Source organism: Callospermophilus lateralis, chromosome 7, assembly GCF_048772815.1.
Source record: "Callospermophilus lateralis isolate mCalLat2 chromosome 7, mCalLat2.hap1, whole genome shotgun sequence".
In the NCBI taxonomy this organism is placed as follows: Eukaryota; Metazoa; Chordata; class Mammalia; order Rodentia; family Sciuridae; genus Callospermophilus; species Callospermophilus lateralis.
The window spans coordinates 118,938,094-118,958,130 of record NC_135311.1 but is presented as its reverse complement, the minus strand read 5'-3'; the positions used below and the strand labels follow the sequence as shown (position 1 = coordinate 118,958,130).

The 20,037-nt window shown below is 41.8% G+C and overlaps 2 protein-coding genes across 6 annotated transcripts in view; both read right to left on the bottom strand.

Annotated features, from left to right (window-relative positions):
• Nucleotides 1-7,623: 7,623 nt before the first annotated feature.
• Nucleotides 7,624-10,962, bottom strand: Tmem35b (transmembrane protein 35B). Its single transcript, XM_076862986.1, has 3 exons — nucleotides 10,820-10,962; nucleotides 9,265-9,445; nucleotides 7,624-8,327 (listed from the first exon to the last, which is right to left on the bottom strand). The coding sequence occupies exons 1-3, from the start codon at nucleotides 10,922-10,924 to the stop codon at nucleotides 8,152-8,154; spliced, it is 462 nt and encodes a 153-aa protein (XP_076719101.1). The 5' UTR covers nucleotides 10,925-10,962; the 3' UTR covers nucleotides 7,624-8,151.
• Nucleotides 10,963-12,594: 1,632 nt separating this feature from the next.
• Zmym6 (zinc finger MYM-type containing 6) overlaps nucleotides 12,595-20,037 on the bottom strand; it is a 37,468-nt gene continuing 30,025 nt past the window's right edge. For all 5 annotated transcript variants that reach the window (XM_076860785.2, XM_077109939.1, XM_076860784.2 and 2 more), the window contains exons 16-17: nucleotides 17,128-17,281; nucleotides 12,595-14,615 (exon numbers count right to left, since the gene is read on the bottom strand). In XM_076860785.2, coding sequence (XP_076716900.2) covers nucleotides 12,745-14,615; nucleotides 17,128-17,281 — 2,025 coding nt within the window. In that variant the 3' untranslated portion in view covers nucleotides 12,595-12,744. The remainder of the gene's footprint in view (nucleotides 14,616-17,127; nucleotides 17,282-20,037) is intronic.

Here is a 20,037-nt window from a genome sequence, read left to right as displayed (position 1 = left end):
GGTAATAACACCCGGTCCGTTCAGGGAGAATCTTCACATGCTGTTGCTGGGTGAGTACTTGGTACAGCGTTTTCGGAGGCAATTTGGTGATTATCATTAAACAATTCTAGTGTACACACATATTCTTTGACACAGCAATTTCATTGCCAGGAATTTATTCTACAGATTTACAAGTTAATGCAAAGGTTTGTGAACAAGAACATTCATTGTAGCACTGTTTATAACAATAAGATAATGGAAACAAATGTCCATCAACAGGGGGCCAATTGAGTAAAATAAGTACCACAACTAATAAAGAGAATGAGATAGAATTACCTTGCTGATGTGGAAAGATGGACAAGATGAAGTAAATGAAAAAGCAAATTGGCAGAAAAGCCTTGTAATACCATCCCATTGGTAGGTTTTTGATGAAAATTGACTATCCATGTATTTGTACTAGAATAAAAAACATCTGGAAAGATATATACACACACACGGAACTGTGCATAGCAGTTACCACTGGGGGACCTTTATTTTCTATTTCACATTTTCTCTACTGCTTTGAATTTACTTTCAAGAACATGTATTACTTTTAAAACATAAAAGGAAAAAGTTGAAGAAGGAATAAGGGACCAATGAGAAGTAATTTGTCAAGAAGAAAAGCAGGAATTTACCAAATTTATCATTGGAAGGCAAACTCAGTGAGCAGGTCGGGAGGCAAGTAAGACATGGGGGCTGATTGATGGACCCCTTCTCTAAGGCAGACTTGGGAATGTGAACTTGCTGTTCTTACTGGCTAAGCTCCAACTCTTGGAGACTCAAGCAGTCTTGCTGGGGGGTGGGGTGCTAATAACATAGCTGAGGAGAGAGAATGATTCCATTCCCTTACCAGAATCAGATTGCTGAGTTATCCAGAAAGGGGGAAAGCACCCAAAGTCAGAGCTATTGGCAGGGATTTGCACCCCGTGAAAGTCAGAGTTGAAGCTGAAGGAGGCAAGTCAGGCTAATTCCTGACTGGGCTAATGGCAAGATGGATCTCCAGCTTGGTTACCACCAAGTCTTGGCACAGTGGGAGTGATAGCAGAGTTGCAGGTATCCAGCAATTGGCAGAAGGAGGCAGTTATTAGGACTACACTGGAGTTAAGACAAGCTCAGAAATTTCCAGAAATGTTTGAGGAAAATTTACTAGAGATCAGGATGTCAGAGAATTTGAGAGTGTTAATGATATAAAGGTTTCATTCACTTGATACTTTGATGTGCAAGGCACAGTACTGAGCTCAGGAGATACTGTAGTGAGCAAGGTAAATGTAGAACTTATAAGGTTAAAATTAAATGAAAATAGAATCACCAATATTTAACCTTTTGGGGCCTAGAATTTCTTATGGATCATCATAAATACATTCTGGCAAGAGATAAAGAAAAAAGAACATAATGCTCAATTAATGTCTTGATTACAATTGTGAAGAGAAATATGAATGAGCCATCAGATCTGATCCAGGGGTGTGTGTGTGTGTGTGTGTGTGTGTGTGTGTGTGTTATGAGTGACTTTTTTGTTCTTTTTATAAATACATGACAATAAGTGTATTTTGACATATTATACATACATGGAGTATAATTTATTTTAATTAGGATCCCATTCTTGTGATTGTACATAATGTAGAGTTATACTGGGCATGTATTCATATATGAGCATAGGGAAGTTATGTCTAATTCATTCTACTGTCTTTTCTATTCCCACTCCCCCTCCCTCCCTTTTATTCTCCTTTGTCTAATCCAGTGAACTGCTATCTCCGCCCCCCTTATTGCATATTAGCATTCACATATCAGAGAAAACATTCAACCTTTGGTTTTTGGGACTGGCTTATTTCACTTAGCATAATATTCTCCAGTTCCATCCATTATTGGCAAATGCCATAATTTTATTTTTATTTATGGCTGAGGAATATTCCATTGTGTACATATATTATATTCTTTATTCACTCATCTGTTGAAGGGCACCTAGGTTGGTTTCATAGCTTGGCTATTGTGAATTGAGCTGCTATAAACACTGATTTGATTGTATCAGTGCTGTATGCTGATTTTAAGTCCTTTGGGTATAAATGGAGGAGTGGGATGACAAATGATGCCTCCATTACAAGTTTTCTGAGGAATCTCCATTCTGCTTTCCAGAGTGGTTGCACAAATTTGTAGTCCCACCAGCAATGTATGAAACTTTCCCCCCACATCCTTGACAACATTTATTGTTGCTTGTATTTTTGATAATCGCCATTCTGACTGGAATGAAATCTCAGTGTGGTTTTAATGCGCAATTCTCTTATTGCAAGAGATGTTGATCATTTTTTCATAAATTTGTGTGTGTGTGTGTGTGTGTGTGTGTGTGTGTGGTGCTGGAGATTTGTGCATACGAGGCAATCACTCTACCAACAGAGCTGTATCCCCAGCCCTTCATATATTTGTTGACCATTCCTATTTCTTCTTCTGTTCCTTTGCCCATTTATTGATTGGGTTTTTTTTGTTTTTGTTTTTGTTTTTGTTTTTTTTTTTGGTGGTAAGTTTTTTTGAGTTCTTTAAATATCCTGGAGATTAATGCTCTATCTGAGGTATAGGTAGTAAATATTTTTTCCCATTCTGCAGGCTCTCTGTTCACATTTTGACTGTTTCCTTTGCTGTGAAGATTTTTAGTTTGATACCAGTCTGTTTATTGATTCTTGATTTTACTTCTTGTGCTTTAGGAGTGTTATTGAGGAAGTCGGTTCCTAAGCTGACATGATGGAGAGTTGGGCCTACTTTTTCTTCTAATAGCTGCAGGGTCTCTGGTGTAATATCTAGGTCCTTGATCCACTTCGAGTTTATTTTTTGTGCAGGGTGAGAGATAGGGGTTCAATTTCATTCTACTACATATGGATTTCCAGTTTCCCCAGCACCATTTGTTGAAGAGGTTATCTTTTTAAGAGGGACTTTTGGGGAAGTAAGGAGGAAGAGGAATTAACTTAGTGAAGGAGAGAGAGGAAAATCATTCCTGGCTAAGTCAGGTGCAAAGGCTGTCATATTCCAGGGACTGAGAAGGTAACTATGCCCACAGAGAGAGGCAGGGGTAGTAGAAAAGGAGCTCTAGAGGGTAGCAAGATCCAGTTGCCCACATTAAGGCTCTTAAACCTCTCACGAGTTTTAAAAAAACCATAGCATATTATTTGTGTTCAGAAGCTGGCAGAGTCCGGGGACACAGGTTACAAAGAATGTTCTCCCCTTGTCACAGACTGCCATTGGTCCACGGCTCCACAGCTAGTAAGGGACTGCCATAGGATGGGAATGCAGGTCATTCCAATGAGCTTTCTCCACCCTGAACCCCTCTAGGTGGGTACCAGAGGGGTACAGCACACAGGAAGGCCAGGGGCCTCTCTAGGAAGATGCCAAGGAGTCCCTGTGAGCCTGGCCTCCCACCTGGGTCAGAAGCTCAGCTTCCTGAAGTCCTGGAGAATGTGGGGCACTAAGAAGAAATAGATGAACGAACCCGAGCAACTGCTGAGGCTCCATAGCACCAGGCTAAGGGTGTGCAGGACATCGAGTGTGGAGGGGCGGCACTCATCTCGGTCCCAGGGCTCCAGCAGGCTGTGAGGCACCAGGCAGAGCGCAAAGCCGAGCAAGAGCCCCGAGATCATAGTCTTGGCCATGCACCGAGGCAGGCTGGCAGAGGCAGGGTCTAGCGTGTGGGTCCCAAGAGTGCCTATGCCAGGCTCCTGTCTGCCGAAAGCTCCAGCAGAAAGGCTGTGGTATAGAAGGCCAATGCGGCGCAGGTCAGGCCTGGGTGTACCCAGCAATGCTCCAGGCAGCCAACAGGGCAGCCAGGCCCCAGGCGCAGCTCTTGCAGCAGCCCAGCGACGGCACTGCGCAGATCAGACTGGGCCCGCACACTGAGCCGCACTGCCACAAGATGACCAGTGCCATCAAGGCCACAGCCACACAAGTGGATACAGAGTAGGCGGCCTCGGGGAAGGGCCAGTAGGCCAGGTCCTGGTAGTAGGTGGCCATAGCAGCAGTGTGAGCTTGAAGCGCACGTTGGCCAGGGCCAGGTGAAGTAGGCAGAGACACAAGGCCAGGACAGGGACCCACCACCGCAGACAAACACCGCCAGAGTGGCCACATTGGGAGGCAGCCCCAGGCTCAGGGCCAAGGCATAGGCCACAGGCATCACGAAGAAGCTAGCTGGGTGGACCCCGGGGCTGCAACCGCCAACACCCAGGTTCATCTTCGACCTTGAACTGGGGAGAGGAAGAGAGGTCCCTGTGGAGGCCGGGTGACAAAAATAAGTCCCCCGCCCACCCTAACCCCCTCTTCTTCAGTCCTTGCTAGAAGGGAACAGTAGAGGCAAGGGGTTCCATGAGAGGAGCTGAGGACTGAGTAACTGCTGTGGACAGAGGGGAGGGGATGGATGCCAGAGTTCTCAGTGAGGAGCTGGAGGAAATGAAGAAAGAGAGGAGTCCCAAGAGGACTTGGAAATTTCCCACCTTGGTGACTGGGACAGGGGAGGTGCCCTTCACTGATAATCAGAATTCTGGGGGTACACCTATGTGAAGTGAGTCCAAGCAGGGCTGGGGCAATAGGGAGTCCCAGAGAAATGAGGTTGGAATATTGAGTCCTTCCCGGGGGTGGGGGGACACTCCTCCATAAAGAAGTTTCCTATGACCATAAAGAAGTTCTGAGTCAGACTGAGAACTCTGGGCAGCAAAGTAAAAAAAAAGCACAGGCCCAGGAACCTTGCACTTCTAGATATACACATTTATTTGCCATGTGACCTGGGGCCAATTACTCAGCCTCACTGAGCCTGTCTTCCCTGCTGTAAAATGGAGATTAAAATACCTACCTCATAAGGTTGTTGGGAGGATTATGAGAAAGCATAAGTAAAACTCTGGGCCCTGTGGCTGACACTGGGGAGATACATCCTAACTGCTCGCTCCCTTCCCTCTAGGCAGTGCGCAGATAAATGTGTGTACCCACACAGGCACACATGCAGCCAGCAAAACAACACAAAAACATCTGGTCATGTTCCTGCCCTCTCCAAGGAGGATGAGCGCATACGATGTCCGTTTTTATTGTCCATACATTACCAAAACTACTAATTTTGACACTTAGACAACCCTATCATGTCCTCAAACTCAATCCCTCCGGTGCTAACATCTGGATTTCCACCTTTGAGTCTCTCAGGCTCCAGTCCTTTTCCAGGACCCCGAATTAGTGTATTCCACCCCCACCCCACTCCCAGTTCTGTCCACCTCTGTTCTAGTTCTCAACTCCTCCCAGTCATCCCTTCAGATTATCCCTCTTTCCTCTGGTTGTGCTGGTTGCTGGAGCTTTCTCTGGGGTCCTGGGATCCTGATAAGGAGTTGACACAGGGAAGAATCCCCTCCTATCCACATGTCCCGGAACTTTCTTGTTAATCTCTGGATGAGACATAAAGAATGGATCCCAACAAGGAGAGGCTGGGGCCCACCTATGGCAGCTGGGAGCTGGGTTTGTGGGGTACAGCAATGGCACATAGAGGAAGATAGCAGGAGGCCAAGCAAGGGAATGTGAAGGTGCTGAGCTAACCTAGACTTAGGCTGCAGTATGGGGCACGCATTTCCTGGGGCCTGGCTTCTCCTTGGGCTATTGAGGAGGCCCTCAAGATTCCTGCTGCAGTCAATCCTAACTGCTCCTCCACACAAGGTGTCCATCCCATTTTTTCAGCACCAAGCCTGACCTGCAGCTGCTGGGCCTGTCCTATAGCCAACTTTGAGAGCCAGTGGCTACTCATCAGCCTACAGGCCAAGCACTGGTAAACGAGAGGCCTCAGTCCAGTGCCAGCTGCGAGAGGTTCTTCTACTCACAGTCCTGACTGGACACAGGTGGGCTACAGCAGCCAGGGCTTTCCAGGCTCTACTTCTATGAGTTTCAAAATTTTCATGCAGAGGGGTAATTCTGGAAGGCAGGGCAGATTTGATCACAGTGGACAGTCATCCCAGGTGTCATACCAGCCTATTTTCAGTTCTGGCAGTTGGTGCAAAACAAAGGGTAGGATTTGGAATCAGTCAGGCCTTAGTTCTAGTCTCAGGTCTGACATATAAATACCTAAAACTTTCTGATCCATAGTCTCATCAGAACAAATTGATATGTAATAACAGCATTTACTGGCCTGTTATATGCCAAATTTTTAAACCTACATCTACAGGAGGGGAGGAAGTGTGGGAATTGTGGCAAAAGTGTTGGCAAAGATCTGAAAAAAACAATACCTTTATTTTATTGATTGATTTTTAATATTTTTTAGTTGTAGTTGGACACAATACCTTTATTTGTTTTTATGTGGTGCTGAGGATCGAACCCAGGGCCTTGAGCTTGCTAGGCGAGCACGCCACCACTGAGCCACAACACCAGCCCTATTTTATTTATTTTTATGTGATGCTGAGGATGGAACCCAGGGCCTTGCACATACTAGGCAAGCGCTGTACCGCTAAGGCACAACCCCAACCCTAATTAGTTATTTTTCGTATTTTATAAACAAGTGGCAAATACTGTCATTCCCCACCCTTTCCTCATTGACCAAATGGGTAAAAATGGGTGTTAAGTCCACCATAGGAAATCCATCTTTCTTAACAGAGATTGGTTTAGGAATGGAAATGTGGCATAATTCTGGCCGGTGAGATGTGAGGGAAAATCTAGGGACTTCTAGAAGATCCTTTCTCTTTCTTTTCACTTTTAGAAATGAGCAACTGTGCAGTCTGTAGCTGCTGCAGCTATTCTGCAACTCTGAAGGCAGCAGCCAATAAACTGAAAGCCGCATAACAAAGTTGAAAGAACGCTGGTCCTTTGTGTCCTCATTAAGCACAAAATTAACCAACACTGAAAATGAAGTCAAGTCATCTCTGGACTGCTTAAGTGAGAGAAAATTTCCTTATTGTTTTGACGATGCCACACGTATTTATATACTGTTATCCACTTATCTATTTATCTTTGCTATAGGTAGATTACATCATTGTGCTTTTGGACACAAGATCTCCGACCAAGATTTTCCACTTGCCTGAGGTTCATGCTAGTCAGTGACAGAGCAGGAATTGCTTTTCTAACATGAACCTGAAATGGTGTAATATACATAGACTTCTGATTGTTCCTACCCCCAAAGCAATTTATAAGCTGATATAGAATATTGGTATAAATAAACTTTTTCCTATTTTCCCTGATGGGAGGCACAGTACTTTCCAAAAGGTGAAGTGGCTGGTGATATGACATATTGTCCACCTTCCCTTCTGATCCCCGGGATTCCTCCCAGGCTTTGGGCCCTGCTGTACCATTCAGCATTCCAGGGAGTTGGCTGTCCCCAGATCTACATAGGAGTCAAGGAGCCCTGGACTGGGCCATACATCATCATCAAAGGCCAGTGATTTCAGGTCCTATAAAATGACTCAATGCCCATTTTTGTAAGCTCTGCAAATCTAAAGTGTAAGAGAGAAAAAAAGAATGGGAAGGAATCTTTCATGTGGCTTAGAAGGGCATAGGCAGAAACAGATACTTAAACTCTGTAACATTCAACCTATAAATTTTAAAATGTGTATTTTAATATCTCAAAAATTGCATGCCTTTTGAACCAGCACCTTCACTTCTAGGGAAAGGAAATAAGTATGCAAAGATGATTTATTGTGAGGTTTACAATCACAAAAAATTGGGAACGTTCCTCACAGAAGGTAGACTAAATCCTTACAATGGAATACTATGCAGCCATCAAGACTAACGAGGTAAAAGAGACACAGAATGGTGTTATAGAATACTAGGTTTAAAAAGCAGGTAATAAAATAGGATATATGATCTCATTTTCATTTAAAAAATATATAAATCTATACAAAGGCATAGAAAAAGACAAGAGACATAGTACCAAGGCATTAAAAGTGGTAATTTTGGAATATTAGAATTTTGGTGTTTTAAATTTCTTTTCTGCTTATTTTCTATTTTCACATGACATGAAGAATGTCAGTGTGTGCAACATCTATCCCTCAAAAGAGAGCAGTATAGTTACAGAGAGTAATCAGGGCTAGGTAGACAAGATGTCTCTTTCAACACTGGAAGACATGGAACGTACTGGTAGTGAGGTGACAGACTATTCCAGCATGTTCCTGCTGTGACAGCTGCATGGTATGAAGGGACTCTCTATGTCCAGGGTTCCTTGAATGCACTTGGAGTCTTCTTCCTAGAGTGTGTGACCATCTTCTTAGTTTGGGCTAAGAACTGGCAGACGTCCAGCAGCAGCAGGAGCCCCAAGCAGACAATGGCTGGGATGGAGGTGCTCAGTGACTCTTTCAGAGATACCAAAGTGAAGATAGCCACTGGAATGGAAAACGAAATCCCTGAGGCTCCCTGGAAGCACCCAGAAGATTCAGAGAGCTCAGGGGTTCTAGCCTAGGCTGACCCACTCCAGCCCAAGCCCTCCGATTAAACATCCTCCACATGAATCCTTCTCCTCATCTTTGGCTTCCTGGAGAAAGCAGGACCAAGAGTTAGAAGCCTCTTGGGCTAATAAAGGCTCACTCAGAGGTTAAGAAAGAAACTGCAACATTCTAGTCAAAGGGGGCAGGGACTATGAGGTAGGTAGACAGGGATTCGGGAACAAATTTTCCCCGATCCTTCTTCTTTCTTAATCCTACATCTACAGGAGGGGAGGAGTTGTGAGAATTGTGGCAAAAGTGTTGGCAAAGATCTGAAAATGAGGAAAGGTCTAGAAATGGAAAGAATGCTTAGGAGACAGGGTGGTAACAGTACCAATAATGGTGACACAGGCCAAGGGGATAAAGAAGAGCCTGAAGATGTCTAGTCTTTGAGGCAGAGCTGTCTCTGTACATCAGCAGTTCCTGTGGACATAGCTTCTACAAGAGGCGCCTCACAGAAACCATCTGCCTTTTTGTTCAGGGGGCCTTAGCTTCCCAGCTCTCTACTCCCATCTGCTATACACATAAGCCAAGTGGCAGCTGCTGCTCCTCCCCTCATTCCAGGAGTGTGTGTGGAAGGAGTAGGGGCTCTGAGGTTATAATACATCCTTATAATGGAATACTACACAGCCATGAGGTAAAAAGTATACTTGACATGGGTTAGTATTATGGTATATCAAGTTTCAAAAGCACCTGTCCTCTCCTGAAGACTATGGAAACTGCAGCAGAGCAGAAAGTGTTCTTGGTCCCAGAGAGAAAGGGTGGCAACAGTAGTGGGGGAACGAACAGGTCTTCTATCATTCCTCCCAGAAGATCCCATTTCCCCAGGCCCCCTTACCCATCATGAGGAGGGTCAAGAGGAAGTTACTGATATCTTGTAGCATCGGTGGGCCCACGACCAACAGCAACCCAGCCAGCAGCTCTAGCCAGCCAACAGCTGTTTGGTAGTTCACAGGATCTGGCTGGTAGCCGAACAACTTCAACGGGAACACCTCAGCAAACTGCACGAACAGGGCTTTCTACAAATGGCAGGGAATGCCTATCAGCCATGCTCACCTAGGAAATACTGTCCAGATGCCCCACAGGGGTATTCTATACCTTTGTTCTCAACCCCCTTAATAAAACCGCTATTTATCCTAGGTCAGAGCCTGAGGTCAGCCTGGAAAAGCCACCTTGTGGTGCTGAGCTTTGAAATCAGGATACATACATGCTCTATGCCCCAAGTGAGAAGAAGTTGATTTTCTCATCAGACCTCTCAACAGATTACATCCTGGCCCCAGGGCTTGGCCTTCCCCTCTAGGAATAAGGCCTTGAGGGTTCCAAGATCCTTTTTGTTTTGTTATTGTTTTGTACTGGGGATTAAACCAATGGGCACTTTACTACTGAGCTACATCCCCAGCCCTTTCTATTTTGAGACAGGAACTCAGTGGCTTAGGGACTTGCTAAATTGCTGAGGCTGGCATCAAACTTGAAATCCTCTGTCTCAGCCTCTCAAGCCACTGGGATTACAGGCAAGCCCACCATGCTAGGCCTGGTTCCTCTTCAGACTGCTTTTCAGGGAATGTTTGGAGGTGATGAGGTGGTGGAAGCACTCATTAAACAGACCCCATCTTCAGTATCCTCAGTTGGGTTCCGGATTCCAATGTGGCGGACTCAAGGAAGAAAAGGAAGGGCTCAATAAGACCCTCTTGCTGAATTGGGCCGTTCTCTAGGCCAAATGACAGCTCACCCACAGTTGCCTTTTCCTGCTCTCCCACTTCTCCTCTACCTCTCCTACTCGGCCCTGCAAGGAAACAGTTTAAGCTGAAGGCTCTGGTGAGATTCTTCCCCCAAATAATCCACCATCCTAAATCATGGAGTACCTAGACTTGGGAGAGAGAGGCAACTGGGGCCTCCCTCAAAGCCTGGCCTCTTGGAGGGGCTGGGGGCACTGGTAAGCTGGAGATGAAAGCTTTCCTACACTCTGGAACTAGCCAGAGAGCTGGCAGGGGCTTTCTAGGCTTGTTGGGAAAAGAATGGATTGAATTAGGAGAGTCTGATTTGGGTCCTGCTTCCTGCAGATTAGATTATACCTCACCTTCAGGGCAGGTTTCCTACCTGCAAAGTGGGGATTACTACAGCCTGCTTCGCGACTCACCCCAAAAGTAGAGGGGAAGAAGGTGGAAGGACACTCATGCTCCGTCAAAAGGGTGCCCAAGCACTCCTCTCGGGCTCTTAATTCGCTCCGAGAAGCCAATGCTCAGCCGGAAAGGGTGCTCCCACCCGCTCCCGCCCAAGGAGGAGCCAGAAAACTCGAGGAACTCCGAGGAAGTCCCCGGCGTGGGTCCCCAGCTCCCGCGCGGCCAGGCCGAGCACTCGCCACGCTCCCGGCCCCCGCCCATCCACTCGCTCACCATCTGCTGCGACACGGGAGCCGAGATCTGCGAGAGCTTGGCCGCCCCCGTGAGCGCAAAGAAACCGCCCAGCAGGACGCGCAGGGCGGCGAGCACGAGCGCCATGGCCGCGCCGCTCGGGACCCAGGGGCCACCTCGCGGGCTCGCTTCCTCCCGCCTCCGCCGCCGCCGGAAGGCCGCGCCCACCCTCTGGGACGTGCCCGCCAGGCCCGCGGGCTCCGGAGCGAACTGCCACCGCCCGAATCCAGGGGCGGCCCCGCCTCCCGGCCAGCACAAAGTGGAGGCAAACGTGGGTATCTGGCCGTGGCCGCGCAGGAGCCGCGTTCTGCCCCAGAGCCCGGGCTTCGGCCCTGCGACTGCCACACTAGCAGGAGGAGCTGGGCTGTCGCCCGACCCCAATCGACCTCAGTGTCTGCACCTACAGGGCAATAAGGCCTTGACTCTCAGGAGTGGCTAACAGGCCTGCAGAAAATCGTTTGTAAATGAGTAATCTGAACACCCTAATACATAACCAATAATTAACTAGTCGTGCAGCGCGGTGGCGCAAGCCTGTAATCCCTTAGGAGGATCTGAGTTCTAAGCCAGCCTCAGCAACTCAGTGAGGTCCCAAGCAACTCAGTGAGACCCTGTCTCTAAATAAAATAGGAAACAGGGCTGGGGATGTGGCTCAGTGGCGGAGTGCCCCGGAGTTCAATCCCGGTACCCCTCCCCCCCTCAAAAAAAAGGTGTTCTTGTATATCTTGCTTGAAGTATCTGCCCTCTGACGTCTCGGCTGAATTTAAAATGTGAAAGGTGTTTGAAAATTCAGATACTTGTCAGGGGAAGACAGGCTTTCATTGAACAAAGCGCTGTAGGCCATTCCTGGCCCATCTGCTCTTACCAGGATGTCTGTTTAGAGCTGGCTGGGCAAAATGTGGGCCAAATTCTGCTAGCTGTTTGGTTTTTCTGCTCTCCTCCACACAAGATAATAATGTTTGTTTACACTTTTTAATGATTAAAAAGTGCAAGAAGTTTTCGTGACACATAAAAATTATACGAAAATTGACATCTCAGCGTTCATAAAGTTTTACTGAAATACTCATTTGTCTATGGCTGCTTTTACACTGCAACTGTGTAGGCGTGGCCACACTATGGGTGCAAAACCTAATATTTACTATATGGCCCTTTGTGAAAAAAGTTTGCCAAGCCCTGGTCTAGCGGGCCAGAGAAAGCCCCAAACAGTCTCAAACTCCCCTCTGTCCTATTCCCTGTTAACCATTACTTATGATCTTTGTTTTCCACCTGCCTATAATCTGCTGGGGGCAGCTGGCTGCCTGAAGACAGAAATCTCCCATGTCCAACTTCAACATCCAGATTGTGCTATCATATTAGAAACTGGGCCTTTTAGCAGGGGGAGGTAGTGGACTCCTTGTAATCCCAGCAGCTCAGGAGGCTGAGGCTGGAGGGTAACAGATTCAAGGCCAGCTTCAGCAATTTATTGAGACCCTATCTCATAAAAACAAAAAATAACATGAACTGGGAATGAGGCCTAGTTGCTGAGCACCTCAGTTCAGTCCCCCATACAAAAAAAAAAGGTGTTTAATTAAATGCAATCTTGGTCACTAACCCAAGTTTGTCAACCAAATTCTCTATCTTGGATTATTAAAAAACTAAACATAATTATGCACAAATGCGTAATTATTAAATCCTTCCACAAAAATGAGAAAATTATTAAAACAAACACTGAAAACACAAATCCACATTAGGAAATTATATTTTAGGATAGTTACACAAAATTTAACACAAAATTAGACTTCTTTATTTATATTTTTAGTGGTAGATGGACACAATACCTTTATTTATTTGTTTATTTAATGTGCTGAGGATTGAACCCAGTGCTTCATACATGCCAGGCAAGTGCTCTACCACTGAGCCACAACCCCAGCTCAAAAATTAGACTTTGATGATAAACAACATGCACACTGCTTTTCTTTCTCCTTTACTAATTTTTCTATCCTTGGAATTAATGATGTGACTGCAAGTCTCAGGGCAGAGCCAGAAACCAACAGATTTCTTTGTCTTGACACAGTCAAAGCTGAAAAGGCAGCATCACATAAATAAACAGTTGAAAAAGGTAATAAAAATTTCATTGCCTTTTCATGCAGTTCTGGGTAACTTGTCTTTGCGTTTATCCAAAACTGCGTTACAGACACTGATTTAAATAGTGACTGTAATCCTAAATCTGAAAATAACTGTTTTAATTTTTCTTTTTCAAAATTAGTAAGATTATTATTTTGGTGATTCGTAAATGGGTTAATAATCCACAAATTTCCTGGACGCAAGTCATCTTCTGGTGGGTAGCAGTCATGGAACATTTGAGAAAGTCCTTCCAGGTGCTCAAGAATAATACTTGTGATATTTCTCACATTTAAATCTGATGAGTTTGAGAATTCAGAAAATGAAGGGAACATATCATAATCATTCTCTTGTGTCCGCTTCAACCACATTTTTAACTTTTTCTTATAAATATCCATTTTATTATACAAATTGAAGAAAGTAGTCATGGTTCCTTGAAGACTTGAATTTAACTCATTTATAAGTGAAAATATATCCGCTAAATAGGCTAGCTTTGCAACCCATTCCTCATCATGAAAATAGGTGACGAAATCTGAATGCTTTTGATTTAAAAATATTTCAACTTCATGTCGTAATTCAAATAACCTTGTTAAAATTCTCCCTCTTGATATCCAACATATTTCAACATGAAGTGGTAAATTCACATGCTGGGGTCCCATCTCTTCACACAAAATTGTTAACATCCGGGAACTCGATGAATTACTCTTTACAAAACTTAAAATTTGTGCTGACTGCAAAAGAACTTCATGTAAACATGGAGACAACTTTTCAGCTGCTAAGAGTTCACGGTGAATAAAACAATGTGTAAATGCCACTGTACTCATGGCAACTTCTTTAATTTTTGCCCTTAAATCAGAATACCTGCCAGTAATGCTTGCAGCCCCATCAGTACAGAGACCAACACAATGTTTCCAATTCAGAGATTTACTATCAATATACTTATTTATTAGTTCAAATATTTCAAAACCAGTGATTTGAGAAGGCATTTCAAGGCAAAATAATAATTCTTCTTTTATATCACTATACTCATAATCAATGAAACGAATATAGCACAAGAGAAGGGTGGTATTTGAGATTTCTGATGACTCATCTATCTGAAGAGCAAACCACGCTGACTCTCTGACCTTTTGGATCAGCTGATCTTCGATGTCTGCAGATAATTCATCAATTCTGTATCCAACTATATTATTAGAGAGAGGAATGGTTTTCATTTTGTCTCCAGCACTTGAACCCAAAACTTCAGAACACATTTCTACTAAATATGGTTTGATTAATTCTTCAGCAATAGAGAATGGCTTCTTGCTGGCAGCAATTTGGAAAGCAATTAAATAAGAAGCTTTCACAAGTGACTTTTCAACTAGTAAACACTTTTTTAAAGAACTGTTTTGACATTCCATTTCAAGAGATTTTTGTACAAAGAAATCTACTGGCTTGTTTTCTAATTCTGAATGTTTTGTCTTCAAATGATGAGAAAGATTTGCTGGCTTCAAACTTTCACTGGGTAAGATCTCTCCACAAACGACACACTGTGGCCTTGGTGAACTCTCCTTTGATCCAGGACACATAATACAACCAACCTTTAAATATTCCACATCATAAGTCTGGAAAAAACCTATTCTTTTTTTCTTTGCAGGTGGAGAATCAAGTTCTGCATCATTTTTCTCATCTGGCATAGCTAAATCTGAAGGAAATATTTGAATCACTGTTAAATGTGTAAACTGTTAAGTTCAAGAACAAATAAGCATTGTTCTTTGTTTTTTCCCCACACATTTAAAACTTATTTTTTGTTATTATTTATATTTATGAAAATAATATCCTGATTAAAGTTTTAAAAACAGACTATAAAAACTGATGCCATTAAAAACTTCATGATGCCATTAAAAACTCAATTTCTCCTTTGTTCAAAGTTTGGCCACTTGATTATAATAAAATTATAAGCTGTAAAATGTGAAATTAATCTCAAGTATCTAATAGTTTACTGGAATTAGTTCTGAAGTCCATGACACACATAAATTAAGAATAAATTATTTTATTTTCAAAGAGCTCAGGAAAAAAACCAAAATGTTGGAAGAAGGAAGTACTTGGTGAATCTAGATAAAGGGTATGCTGACATTAATGATACTGTTTTTCAATCTGTCTGAATTTTGATATTTTTCAAAATTAAAGTTGAGGAAAAGAAAGAAACCTAGTTATTTAGTTAAAGACACAGGGGCAATTGTTGATTGTGATATCCAGTGTCAGAGAGGGTGAAGAGAAATTAATCCTATCCAACACTGATATTTAGAACATAAATTGTAACTTTTCAGGAAGGCAATTTAGCAACAGGTTTTAAAAGCTTTAAAAACTGACTACAGCCTTTGAATGAGTAATCCTGCTTCTTAGGATTTGTCTTAAGAACATAACTAGACAAGTGGACAAAGATCCATTAATACACTTTAACTTGACATTGTTTATAAGTATTAAAAAACCTAGGAGCTGGGGGTAGAGCTCAGTGGTGGAGAACTTGCCTAGCATACGGCATGTTTTGGGGTCAATGCCCGTACTGGAGAAGAAAGGAAGGAAGGAAGGAGATAAATAAATCTGAAGTTCTAGTCTTAGGGGGTTGGTTATGTTATATACTCTGAAATTTATGTATATTAAGAATTCTTATGTATATTTAAATTTATACTGACATGGAATATTTTCAATAGTATGAAATAACAAAGCAGTTAACAGTTTAAAACAGTATACAGAAAATAATCTAATATTTAGTCTAGAAATTTTAAAATGTATAGGTACACAAATACCCCCACATACAGATGCCCACAGAGCCTTTACTAACCTCCACATGTGATCATATAAATTCATGTACAGAGTGTATCATTTTAACAGGGATATAAAATAATCAAATCTCCTGAAGAAAAATAGTAATTTCTTTGACTCCTACCATAAGAAAGGTCCCTGAATAAAAAACAGCTGAGTACTTTTTGACAGATTTTTTTTTTTTTTTTGCTATAGTTGTTATTGGTTTTTTTTTGTTTGTTTGTTTTTTGAGACAGGGTCTATCTAGCTAAATTGCTGAGGCCAGCCTCTAGCTTATAATTCTGCTGCCTCATCCTCCTGAGTTGCTAGGATTAGAGGTGTACCGTGCCCACATAGACTAAGCTTTTTAAATACAGATAATTACATAAGGAAAAATCTTTATTAAAAATAAATCAGACTGGACATGGTATGCATGGCTAAAATCCCAGCTGTTCAGTCAGCTAAGGTAGGAGGATCATAAATTTGAGGCCAGACTGGGCAACTAAGCAAGGCTGTAAGCAATCTAGCAAGACCCTGTCTCAAAATAAAAAATAAAAAGTGCTGGGGAATATGGCTCAGTGTTTAAGCACCCTTGGGATCAATTCCTAGTATCTATCAATCAATAAAGACAAATAGATAAATAAATAAATAAAGGGCTGGGGATACAGCTCAATGGAAAAAGCACTTGCCAAATATGCCCCGGGTTCAATTCCAATATCATTAAAAATAATTTAAAAAATGCTTTGGGCATAGCTGGCTACTAAAGTAATTGTAAATACAAGCACAGTGGGCTTAAAAGTAGTTAACATGGACTGGAGCAATAATTTACAGCTTTTTCAAGTATGAAGTCCAACAATTTTTCTGATCACAAACATCTTAGATATGTCTAACAACTAAAGTCAGTGTTTAAAAAAAAAGAAAAAAGAACTAAGGTTAAACCAGTAACACTTTATTAAAAATAAAATCAGACTGGACATGGTATGCCATGTCACTTAACTCAGGGGCACTTAACCACATCTCCAGCCCTTTTTATTTTGAGTCAGGGTCTCACAAAGTTGCTTAAGTCCTCACTAAGTTGCTGAGGCTGGCCTTGAATTTAGGATCCTCCTGCCTCAGCCTCTTGAGGGGCTGAGATCATACACATGCACCACAATACCCAGCTAAATTAGTAATAAATTTAATCAAATCTTTATCTTAGTAATTAAAATAGTTGTCTGCATATTTGGAAAATAGCAATATATACATGTAGATGTCTGTGTATATATATAAGTCTGTTCACATACATGTGTGCATGTGGATTTAGAGAGGTGACCTAGAAATTAATGTTTTTCACATTCAAAAAACTGTCAGTTCTTTCTTTCCTTTCTTATAAAAACCAGTAAACACATTGGGGAAAGCACAAAGTCACGTACCTGTCTGACATTCCTTCTGTTGTGTATGTGGTTTGCAAGAGGTGGCCTTGGTCTGTGTGACAGGCTTGCATAATACAGCTTTATTCTTTAAAAGCTTGGAAGTCTGAGAAGACTGGGAAGATATAAGTTTCATGGCATCTGATTGTGCACTTTCCTAGTTAAATACAAAAGAGTTTTTAGTTCCTTATTACTAATTACTATCATTTAAAAGTGATATATTGGGGGGGGGCTGGGATTGTGGCTCAGCAGTAGAGTGCTCGCCTAGCACGGGTGGGACCCAGGTTTGATCCTCGGCACCACATAAAAATAGAGGCATTGTGTTGTGTCCATCTACACCTAAAAAATAAATATTAAAAATTTTTTAAAAAGGTGATATATCAAAAGAAATATAATTTGTCTGAAAGAGCAGTTGCAAAAAAGAAGGTACTTTGGGAAACATATGTTAATTCTCAATTCTCCTAATTGATATCAGTTCAATTTACTGACTTTTTAAAAAAGATATTCTGAGGGCTGGAAGGGTACCTCAGAAGGAGAGCCCTTGCCTAGAATGTGTAAGGCGCTGGGTTTGATCCAAGCACTACAAAAAATAAGTAATAATTCTGCCTGTAGCATGATCCAAATAATGAAAACAATTTTTGCTGATTAGGACAATTGGCTACTCAGAAAAATTAGATCCAACCTCAGAACATACAGGAAAAAAATATTCTTTATTGATTAAAGACCAATATAAAAAAAAAACTTAAAATCACTGGAGAACTTCCAAATGATCAAAGTGCACAGAAAATATTCTTAAATCAAACACAAAAGAAATAACAAAATAAAAAAGACTGATACACTTGACCACCTGGAAATTTAAAACTTCTGTGAACAAAGGTCTTTATAAAATAAAGTTAAGGATAAACAACAGAGTGGGAGAATGTATTTAAATGTTTATTCATTCAGTAAATATTTACTGAATGTTTACCACAAACCAGGGACTGTTCTAAGCTCTGGGGATAGAGCAGAAAACAAATGGAGTCCTGCTCTTATGAGCCTTACATTCTAGAGGGAGACAGAAAACAAACAAGTAGAACAAACATATAATGTATAATTCCAGGTAGTGACAACAGCAGTAAAGAAAAATAAAGCAGGGTAAGGGAATGAAAAGTGACAGTGTGAAGGATACTTCTGGAGAAAACATCTGAGTAAAGATCATCTGAATTATTCAGGAGTAATGAGCCAAGCAAAAGTCTGAGGTCAGAGGAGTCCAGGCAGAGGAGCTGTAGGTGCAAAAACCCTCAAGATGGAAAGGGCCTAACGTGGCTTAGGAATATCAACAAGAATGAGGCTGAAATAGTTAAGCAGGGGGAGAACGGGAATATTGGGAAGGTCGGCAGAAGTCAATCTGTGTAAAACCAGAAGGTCCTAGTTAAAAACAGCAGCAACAACAACAAAAAAAGGACTGTATTTTAAATATGATGGAATGCCATTGAAGGTTATATTTAAATTCATTTATTGAAAATAAGTAATGAGTTGGGCACAGTAGTACCTGCCTTGTAATCCCAGAGACTTGAGAGGCTGTGAGGGGAGGATTTCAAATTATAAGCCAGTCTCAGCAAATTAGTGAGACCATCCCCCTCTCTCAAAAAAAAAAAAAAAAAAAAGAACAGGAATGTTCAATGGTAAAGCACCCCTGGGTTCAATCCCCAGTACCAAATAAGTAAATAATAAATGTACTTAGTACAAAATTAAAAAGGTATAAAAGTGTACATGTTAATGCCATCTATCTAGACTCAAATTTGCATACAACCACTATTACCAGTTTCTTCTAGAGATGGTCTATATAATTAAATAATTGTTTCTGACTACAAATGGTAGCATATTAGCAAGATTGAGCACTTTATTCTTGTCACTTAACAACCTATCTTAGAGGTATATCTACATAATTTTGTATGAAGCTGCCTAGAACAGCTTGCATTGTTGGCCATTATAGAACATACAATAATATGAAGATTCCTTGCTGACGACCATTTAGGTAGTTATAAATCTTATGCTACAGTAACTATCTTATACATAAACTGGTTCTGCATGTGTTAGTATTTCTACAGAATAAAGTCTAAAGTTGTTGGTGGGTATTAAAGTACATGTACATGATTTTAATTCTGATGATATTGCCAAATTGCTCTTCATAGAAGTTATACCATATTACATGGCCATTAGCAATATATGCAAGCCTGTTACCCAACATCCTATTCAACTGAGTATTATCATAGTTTTTGCTATTTCTAATGAGTGAAAAATTATCTTATTCTAGTGTGATGAAGCATTTCTTCATGTGTGAGCATTACTTACATTTCCTTTCCTGTGAATTGTCTATCAAACCTTTGCCTTGTTTTCCTTTATTTTTTTTAAATCCTATGCATATGCAACATAAAATTTAAAGATTCAAACAGTAAACAATGTCAAAATAATTTTCCCTCTTAAAATTCTCTCCCATTCAGTTCTCCTCAGAGACAGTCACTATAATCTAGTTATTGTTGGCTTTCAGGTATATTCTATACGTGTATAAAAAATGCACAAAGGCACACCTTTGGGAGGGTGATTTTCCTCTATGTCTACACATACAGAGCTGCTGCATTCTTTTTAACAACAGCATAGTATTCTGTCGTATGGATATGTTACACCAAGTTTAACTACAACCAAGACTACCATATATGCTTGTACGGGAGGTTCCACTTGCCAGGCCATGTAAACAGGTGTGGGACCAGAAAGGGGTGAACTTCAGACTTTGCCTGAATAGGGCTATTTTTTCCTAATTCACATGATAATTCAAGTATGAACTCACCATGACTCCAGTCACTGATGAAACAACCAGGTTGCTTTCACACTTCTGTTACTGTGAAAAATGCTGCAGTTTATATCCTAGTATAT